At 33.1% G+C, this 10,308-nt stretch overlaps 1 protein-coding gene across 1 annotated transcript in view; it reads left to right on the top strand.

Moving 5' to 3' along the window:
• LOC134856855 (synaptotagmin-15-like) overlaps window positions 1–10,005 on the top strand; it is a 43,125-nt gene extending 33,120 nt beyond the window's left edge. Inside the window, exons 7-8 of the mRNA XM_063873147.1 lie at window positions 9,034–9,237; window positions 9,760–10,005. Of these exons, the coding sequence (XP_063729217.1) occupies window positions 9,034–9,237; window positions 9,760–9,905 (350 nt within the window). The 3' untranslated portion in view covers window positions 9,906–10,005. The remainder of the gene's footprint in view (window positions 1–9,033; window positions 9,238–9,759) is intronic.
• The last annotated feature ends 303 nt before the right edge of the window (window positions 10,006–10,308 follow it).

Genomic DNA, 10,308 nt, shown 5'->3' on the forward strand with positions numbered 1-10,308 from the left:
ATTTAAATCAGTACTGTAGAATTTTATATAATTAGAAGCAAAAAGTTCAAACAGACAAAACTAATTACAAAGAGCAATTGAGCTATTTTGGAAAAATTTTGCAATGCAAAACCTAAAATATCAGACCAAACTTGTGCCTCAAATTTGTCGAAAAATAAATTGCATGCCAAAATTTGGTCAAAATGGAACGATTGCTCTTTTTGATTTATTCTGGTCGAACTTTTTTCAACTCTCCATAGTTACGTAAAATCTTTTATGGCCTGATTAGTTGCAATCTCCTTTTATGTGCATGTTCAAATTCTGTAATCCAATCCTGATGAAGGTCAATTGATAACTCGTAATGCATATTCTAGTTTGCAACGCGCTGTTACTTTGGGCGTTTAGACTTTATAGGAAACAGTTGAGTAGGTCATCATTTTCTCGAAATTAGTATCTGCGATTAACGTTTTGAGATTCCACTTCATAATTTAATAGGAAACTTGGTGTTTGATAGAATCTAACTAAAGCTCCATAGACTATTTATTGTGGGCATTTAGGACAATTGCTTTAAGTCCCTTTTATCCCCTTTTTAAATAGGCTCAAACTGGTTTCAATTAAATATAGATGAAGTTAGCGCGTTTGGATTAAATCCTGAGAATGGAAAATCAAAATGCTTATCTTATCTGTGATGAGATTTTCATGTTTCAAATCTCGTTATCTTGCAGATGTACAATCTAAAAATTGGATCGCATTTTTACAATCCTAAAAATAGGATAGCATTTCGGGAATCCTAAAAATTTGATCCGATAATGGATTGAGTGTTAAAATTTCTGATCTTGCAGAAAAAACCTCATGACAATTTATTTTTCTTGAAATTTTTGAAACCTTAACAGAATTTCTATTGAGCTCGGAGTATCAAAAATTTTAATTGATAATAAGAAACTCCTTCAAAAATGGTTTAATGAAATGGAGTAATGAACGTAGTGAGAACTCGTATTAAGGTCTTGGTGAGTTTTTTTGTTTTTTTTTTGAGGAAAAAGTCTAACTTTGTTCATATTCAATTTGAAGTTTTCGGGGTTTGTCTTTTGATTTCTTGTTGAATTCACTTCAATACTTTTGTTGAGCGACAGACAATTCTACTATTGAACAGCAATAATGTAAAAGTCACGAAAAACTAGATCGACTGCTTATTTTGAAAATGGAAATTAATTATCAGATTTCCCAGCAAAATATAAACTTTACCTAACGGTCTAATTTGCTCAAATTGGGTTAAATTTATTTAAAAATTGTCAATCATGAATTGTTCTACGAATTGAAAGAGCTTGAAATTCATGTTTTTGTCTTTGAAATTCGAAGGTTCAAATTTTTCCAAAAAACAAGTCAACATTTTTTCTGTTTTCTTGCGTTCAAAACTCTTGTTCAACTGTCAGTTGGCTATGTTTAAAAAGTGGAACATGATTGGAATAGAAGAACCAACCCAAGCATAAATACTTCATCATTTCGTTTGAAATCTGAACAATAAATATTTTTGTATTTTTTTGCTGCACTCGCTAGCTTACCGCGTTTGTTTAAATTCTAAACAGGCTTCGTGAATTGAAAAAGTCGTAACTTTCAGACTGAAAAAGTCCCACTGCCCTTCTAAAATGCATTTACAGCGTTTTCAAATTCCACTTGAGATTTTTTTGAATAAACCTAGCAGCTTATTACATCTTTTTCAACAACTTGAATTGTCATAAGAATATCTCGTAGAGTTAACATAACTTGAATGATTTGTATTCACAATTGCAAAAGGTTCAACTTTTTTTCCGATTTTTTTTCTAAATTAACCGCGTCATGAATTTCAAACCGTCAAGTTAGCAAAAAACAGATTTTTCTAACAACAGCCGGTTTGTTGACCTAAAATTCTGTGTCGATTCACATCTTTCAAATGACATCCGTTAGTTACATCAGCCACGGATTTTTAAACGCATAAATTGATCAAAAAAAAACATTCAACAATGTTTAATTTTTTAACATTCCAAAACATCAATTAGAAGCTCAAAATTTATTAAAAAAGACAATAACTGGTATTAAAATATCATGAACATGGAAAATTACAACCATTTTTTATCACTTTTTGGTAAAATAATTTTTGGTAATAATTTTGGTGAAAACTTAAGCAAATTATTTTCCAATCATTTTTTTGTCGAATCTTACCCCAATTTGAGAAAAATTACATAGAATTCTCAATAATTTTTGTTCTGCCCGGTTAATTTAAATTAGCACTGTATAGCGAATTTTTTTGAAACTCAAATGATCTTCGCTCAATAAAGAATGTTACGCAAAGAAGTTCTCGGATCAAGACAATTCCTAGAAATCTAGATAGCTTTTTATTCGGCGTTTTAGATAGTTTTGTAAATAAACAGTTGAGAAAAAAACTTTTGACGTTTGAAACCATTTTTCAATACCACAAACAGCTTACAATTTTCCAATAGTTTTTATTCGTTAACTTCAATGGTTTCAAAAGTTTTATCCAATTAATTAATCTCTTAGCTGAGTGTTAAACCTGCATATTTTGCAACAAAAAAATTGTCTAGACAAAATATTTTTCTAAAAAATTTTTAAGGTTCAGGAAAACAACTTGCGTGGCGTTGAAAATCAAAATAATTATTTTTTTACTTGAAAATATACATGAGCGTGCAAATAGTCGGTTTTGACAAAAAATTAATGTAATTCGGATAAATCCAAAATTTTTTTTTGGAAAATTCGAATATTTTACAGATATTGATTGCGCTAATTTGATATTTCTCTGCCTGAAAACGTTTCCGTTTTTTGATTCAGCTTTGCTCTTTTTGGAAACCCTCAGTTTTCTGGCGTTTTCTTATCTTTTGTGTTTTTGTGTTTTCTATCATGCTACATGAGTCACATAATATTCAGCAGACAACCTAGTCGTAAGGTATATCGGTTAGCAGACTTGTTTTAGACTATGTTTTGCTTCGGTAATGAAGTTTTGTTAGGGAATAACGCTGGCTTTTTCTAAAGTTCTGCTGTCCGAAAATTAAAGGAATTTTTGCGTGAAACAAAAGATATTTAATTTATTTTTTCTCCCAATCTTCTACTGTCTTGTTTCATCAGATATCATGATATGAGTACGATGGAACTAGTAATCCGCCTTAATGATTACGCTGTTCATATTAGAAAAAACTGATTTTTCAATAAAACAAGTCATAGTTTTCACAGGTAAATTACACATTCTTTGAGTCGCTTAAAGTGATAGCTTCAAGATTAAAAAATTAACAAAATAGCTCATATCAGACTTGTTCATTTCCGTTTTTTGATTTTGGATTTGTTTTCTTTTGATTTTTTTCCAATTTTGTTCATTTCAGCACGCCAGAGGCTTTGCAAGGTACGAAGTGATATACTTTGAGTATAATTACGCATTATAAAGGCTAAATTGGTTGCCGCTGTTGAATCTAGAAGCTAACGCTTTAATAGCACGAAATATAATATGTTGATTATCCTTGGTAGGCAAAACCGGTCAATATTTCCGATCTCCATAACTCAAAAAAATCTCAAGTAAAATATCTTTTTAAAAGTGAACTAAAGAGATCTGTATTTTTCAGATGATATAACAATTGCCAAAAATGGCTAGTTAACACGTCAACAATTGTCTGGAGCAAAACACTCCTTGAAAAAAAATTGAATTTAAAAGTTCCGTCATTGTTCCGACTTTCTAAGAAAAAAGAATATTTATGCTTGAAGTGGTTTTTTCTTTCAGTTAATGTTCGGCAATGGAAATGATAGTTTTAACAAAAAAAATTACAGCTTATTGAAGATATGAATTTCCTGTGTTCAAATGAAAAAAGATAATTTATGGATTATTTTGGTAAAAACCTGGGACTTGAAAATTGACAATTTGGCTAGTATGCCATGGAGTAAATAATATCCGCTTTCAAGACTTTATTTAAAATGCGGGGAGCGTACCGCGAATTTTTTATACGTGGCGAATTATCCCGCACAATTAAATTTTTCCAAATTGAAATTAGGCAAGCTAATCGATCGCATAAATTTCTTACGACTCAATTTTTTAGACTTTGCTCTGATATACAAGCAGTCTCTTGTTGTTCCGACTTTCGAAGAAAACGGAATATTTATGCTCGGTGTGATTTTTTTATTCATTCAATTTTCGCCGATCGAATTAATAGTTCTCAACAATTTTTTTGTACCCTTTTAAAGATATTGGCTTTCTGAGTTTAAATTTAAAAAAATATATTTTACCTCCGATCAGTTTTGTAAAGTTCAGGGGGGGTTTGAAAATTGCCAAATTGCCCAAGTTCTGGACTAAATTATGAGCAATTTGTAGAATTTATTCATGAAGCTGAGAGCGTAACGCAAACTATTTATGCGTGGCGATTTATTCCGCACAAAAATTGAAGCTAGCTAATCGGTTGTATTAAATTCGTACGAATCAAACTTTCACTTTTTGATATTGTCCAAAATTTATAGATTTTCATTTTATTTCAAAAAACCTGTTCAAGAAGAATTAAGGGGCAGTCGGAACATTCAGGGCTTTGCCCTGCTATACGAGCAGTCTTGTTTTTTTCTAAATTCGGACCATTTGTAATTTTCTCGGATAATTTCAACTATTTTTGTGTGCTTTAAGTATCCCAAATTTACCCCGTTTTGCGAATTTGGATTTGATTTAGCAGTCACTTTATCAAAATGTATCGCGAAAATCAATTATAAGCGACAATCATTCCTGCGACAAGCTAAAGTACTTTGGTAGTGGGTCTGGTGGTCTGGCATTTATAGACTTTTTCGATGAAATTTACTAAAAACTAGGCTTTGCATCATTAGGCTACCGAACTGAGCAAATTAATATACAGTATAGTAACGTTGTTTTGAGCTGTCTGCAGTGTAGTATCACTTTAATATGCTTTTAGTCGCGACTTTTAATCCAATAAGATATTTAAAGTATGTATCGAGAGAAACCTGTCCGTTGTTTCGTTGTAGTTTTCAACAGTGATTTCTGGTAGAGACAACGGGTCTCAATTAGAGTTTTTCAGCATCTCATTAAAAAGTGACTGCTCGGTTCAGGGTAAAACTCCTAACGTTTTGACTGCCCGCTAACGTTTATGAATTAGATTTCATTTTTTAAAAAAAATTTACATCACATTCCATGTTTAACCCAAAGAAAGGTATTTAACAAAATAGCTTGCCTGGGTTCAGTTTGGTATTTTTGCGAGACCTATTAATTAGTCGCTTACTTCTAAATATATATCACGCGCAATATATTTGGATGTAAGCGACTAATTAATGGGTCTCGCAAAAATACCAAACTGAACCCAGGCAAGCTATTTTGCTATTTTTTGCGACTTTGCGAGACGCATGTTGCCACTTTGCGCGAACCATGTTGCGACTTTGTGTGACCCAAATTAGCTATGTTGCGACTTTGCGCGACCCAAGTTGGGTATGTTGCGACTTTGTGCGACCCAAATTAGTTATGTTGCGACTTCGCGCGACGCAAATTAGCTATTTTACGATTTTCTGCGACTAAAATTAGCGATGTTGCGACTTTGTGCGAACCAAATTAGCTATGTTGCGACTTTGTGCAACTCAAGCCTCTTGCGGGATGATGAAAATTCGGTCGCTAAAAGTCCATTTCGGCGTCTCATTTTGGTGGCAACATGAGTCGCGAACCTCGATTTGGGGCGTTAATTGTCTCCAGTTGGTCAAGTTTGCAAATTTTGAGTAACCATAACTGTACATATCAATCGCAAGGACTTTAAATTGAACTCAGATTAGCAATCGATTTCAGATTGTAAGAAACGTTTCGTTCGAACATTGCTTTTTAAATTTTTCAATTTGTGCAAAAAACCTAAGCACGACTATTCATCACTTTCTATTCTTGCATATTTTTCACAAATTTAAATTTTACGGTTGCATAAATTTCAGTTAAAAATTAAAAAAATTTCACCGATTACCCCGAAACTTCACTTGTTATCAGGCGTTGCTATGAATTTAATAACTACCCCTTCACTGCTCTTGTAGCGTTTTCGGCTGAGTAAAATTGATTAAAATTTCTAGAAGGGCTAATCTCAGGTGCGAAAATCCAAATGGGCACAAAAATCGTGGGTGATGGACCGAAAACAAAATTAGCCAAAAGTCAATGTTTTAAAAGAATCAATTGCCATTCAATTAAAATGAGTTAAACGAGCAATATGTTGCATCTTTCATAACGAAACCCTTGAAATGAAAAAATTGTTCCAATTTGGCGGCGATCAGTGAAAATCTGAAAATTTTTGCATATTTCTGCCGTTTTTATGTTCGGCCAATATCAATATTTATCCGTGGAAACGTTTACTTTCTTTCAGACTTTCACGCTTTCTTTCCAAATTTTAGATTACTGAAATCTGATTGGCTTATTGTTATTTTTGCGCTTTGGGTCCGTCGCATATAAGGGATTCCACCAGTAAGAGGGCCGAATAATGCGCAACGCTAACAGATTCTAAGCCCCAACATTTTAGAAAAATGTTGGGGCTTAGAAAATATTTCAGTGAAAATATCTTTTTTTTCTTGAGCTCAAAGAATTAATATTTGGTTTGGATTATATATAATTTTGGTAGAACATATGATTTCGATTGCCAAAAGGGCTCTGAAAACCACTGCAAGCAAAACATTCCGTTGTTTTTTGTAAAAATTTGAAACAAGAATTGTCTATAAACCGTTTGGATCTCTTTAACAATTGCCCTCTTTAAAAAAACATATATCCCAGAAACTGTGGTTTTGTAAATGGGAGTATAAAACCTAGTGGAAAAGATATAATGGAAAACATGATCTTTTCATTTTTTTGCATGGACATGTTTTACAGTAAAAAGCATAATATAAAATTGTTTCTAATGAGAATTTTGGTCGTGAATTTTTGTTTTAAAAAAAGACAGGAAAAAAGCTTAAGAGGGTAATCAGTTTTTTATTTCTTATTTCTTGCTAAAAATTAAGCTGTATACAAATCAAAACAAAATTGAAACGAAAAAATTAGAAAATATTTCCAATATGTGTATATTGACTTGATAATTTTTGGGCTTTTTTCCTGGTCCTTTATTTAATGAAAAAGGAGGTTTCAAATTTTTTCATTTTTTGTTAGCTCTCACCAATTAATTTTACTATCACTTCCTAAAGCATTATTAAAAAGAATTTGATAAATTCGAGTTGATTAGGAGTTTAATTTGAGCAAATGGCTTGCCCCAGATAAATTTGGAGTGAGTATGTGCAAAGCTTACTTTTTCACTCACATTTTCGTTTTTATAGAGAATTTCTTTAATGCGCCAAACTGGCAATTGTTTTTAAAGCTTAGAATTTTACCGAATGTGATTGAAAGGAAAAACAGTTTTTTATCATGAACTCAATGAACTATTTTTACTTTTGGGTTTTTTCAAGTTTTTTTTGAAAGCATGACTTCAATTGTCGACTTTGGTCTAAGAAACCACAACAAACATCAGTTTTCCTTGCTTTTTGAATAGTACGACCAAAAAAATTGCCCAAAGTCCGTCCTAACAGCAATCTGATTTGCATGTTAGAAAAATGGTAGAATATCGGGATTTTTTTGCAGTGACATAAACTATATTTTAAAAAACATAACAGTTAACAATTAAAAACCTGTAACCAGAGTTATGTTAGCAGTCTTTTTCTAAAGAAAATTAAAGATGCAAAAAGAGCCATGGAGGGTAGCTCGAAATTTTGGTTGCTGCTTCCTGCTAGCAATGAAGTTTCAGAAAAGTCAAAAAAGCAAAACGCAAATGCAATATTACCCAATTGCAATATCACCTAATTGGAAAGGTGTTTATATTAGAGTACTGATTTTTTTCCCGTAAATAATTTGTCGCAAACTTGTTTAAAATGTTGCTTGTAAACTTAAAACTCCGATTTCAGAACATCACTTTTATTTTGTTTTTTCTTTTAAGCCTTAAAAAGTTTCGCTTTTTATTTTAGTTTATTGGCCTCGTTTCGAATTGTTTGATGAGCAAAACAGGAACGTTATCTTGACTTTTGGAGGAGAGACCTAAATTTTTTTTAGTTTCTGTTTTAAAAGAAAATTTGGGTTTTGGCCCAGCGTTTGTCTGCTCAGGTATTGTATTGTCAGGTTAATTACCATTTTGAAAACTTTATTTCGATGCTAGTTATCTTTCACTTGTCTTACTTGACTTGTTTTTCTTAAATGGAAAGTTATTGAAGACAAAATCAAGACAATGATATGAAAAATTTGATCGAGTTATTTTTTTCGACAAAATGTTTGCGGATTTTGTCTTATTTTCTGTCGGATAATTTTTACCATGCTGTTTTTGTGTTGTGTGAAAAGTGTGATTTTACATTTTTTCTAAGAAAAATTAAATTTTCTGAATTTTCCTCCAATTTACAAATTTTTTCTCACCAATTAATTTTCACCACCACGACCTAAATCATTTTTGAAAAGACAGTAATATGTAGGGTTAAAAACTTGTCTGAGCTCTGCTGTTTTAGTCTTCGTGTCCAACCAGTAGCGGATTTAAGGGGCTACCCCTCCCCTCAGGGATTCGACCCCCTGACGACCCAAAAGGTCCCTCCTCCCTTTGGTACGATCTTAAGATATCCGTTTTTGGCGCAAATATATAAATACTAGTTTTTGAGGGAAAGATGGGGATGAGGTTAGCGCGCCGAAAACAAAACGCAAATTTTCGGACATTTTTTTTTCTAAAAACTGTCTAAAAACGCCTTTTTGCCTGTTCTGTTCTTTTAAAAAATGGCCTGCGGTGAAAAAAAAATTGATCAAAACAGGGTCTAGATAGTGATTTGGGAGATTTGCTTGGAAAATCAATTTGATCGATCTAAAAAAAGAATGAAAATACCCTCCTCCTCGAGAGAGATTCCTAGATCCGCCCATGTGTCCAACTACAGGTATTTGTGCTTTGGTGGTGAATTGACTTCAAGTTTTAGCATCTCGTCAAACTTTTTAAATCCATGCAAACAATTGAAATTAGTCGATATTTACAAACTTTGAACATGTAGAGCGATTTATTTAAAGATGTTTTGATTGTTTAGTGCTCACATGCTACGTGCGAGTAACTCTGAAGAAAGGAGACAAAGACCTGAAGACTAAGAGCACGAAGGCGGTGTCAGTGAGTGACTCAACTACCCTGGTCAAGATCAACCAGCAGATCCAGTTCACAGTAAAGAAGGAGAACGAACTGTTGTCCAGCACATGGCTGCTCGTGGAACTATTCGTACGAACACCGTCACTAAAAGGTACGGGCTCTTTTACCGCTTCCCACAATTTGTGTTTTCTACCAAATGAAAATTACGTTAGAATCTCCCGATTGCTTTGAAATTTGGCGCGCATATTAATTAACCAACTCCAAACACATTTGATCTTCATCCACAGCCTTGAAACTAAATGTTTCTCGCACAAAATATGTTATTGTCGATGGTGGGTGGGGCGGTAAAAAGGAGCTAAGGCAAAAAAAATTTCTGCAGTGGTCATTCTTGGCTGCTATAAAAAGCGATAAACGTGTGGCAAAATTGTAAAAAAAAAATTATTTATATTAATTATTATTATCTTGCAGCAAAATTGTAAAAAAAATATATTTATATTATTTCTTATTATGATTTTCAGTTTGAGTTTTCAATAGGGGAGGGGCTATATACTATAGAAACTTGGCGCTTAGCTGGGATCTGTATAATGATCTAAATAGTGAGGCGGAAAGCTGGGATCTGTATAATGATCTAAATAGTGCGGCCGAAAGGCGAAAAAGGTAGAAACTATTTCAGAAGAGTTGGTGGGTGAAGTGTCGATTGGACCTGGCAGCTTCGCCAATGGGAGCAGGGTGGAGCAGTGGTTGAACGTATGTGATCAACCGAATCACCAAATACGCATGTGGCACAAACTAGACTACTTCCCCACAAAAACACAATGATTCCATATTCACTCATGAATAGAAAAGTGGAGGGTGAATGTGCTAGGTAGCTTTCAAAAATGCCCTGTCCTACTCCATTATTTAACTTCGTACAATTTAACTCTTTGAGTTTTAACTCAGCGTCATGTAATTTTTTTGTCTACATTTTTGCATACTTTTATTTTTTTATATTTCTTCGAAAGTGGATGTTGTAAAACAGTACCAAAAGGAAGATTCTGCTGGTGTGAGGGAGTCGAATGGCTTTGGTTTCAGTTGAACTAGACGGAAAATTATATTACTAGAAGAAACCGCAGATCTTAAACCATGGATCCGTTTTCTTGGCACACAATTTTCAAGTCTAAGCGAGGCATTGCAACGAATTCGCATGCTAAAAACTAAAAAGTTGTCCATTAAATATAGAAGG

The sequence above is a fragment of the Symsagittifera roscoffensis genome, chromosome 1, assembly GCF_963678635.1.
Source record: "Symsagittifera roscoffensis chromosome 1, txSymRosc1.1, whole genome shotgun sequence".
Taxonomy (NCBI): domain Eukaryota; kingdom Metazoa; phylum Xenacoelomorpha; order Acoela; family Convolutidae; genus Symsagittifera; species Symsagittifera roscoffensis.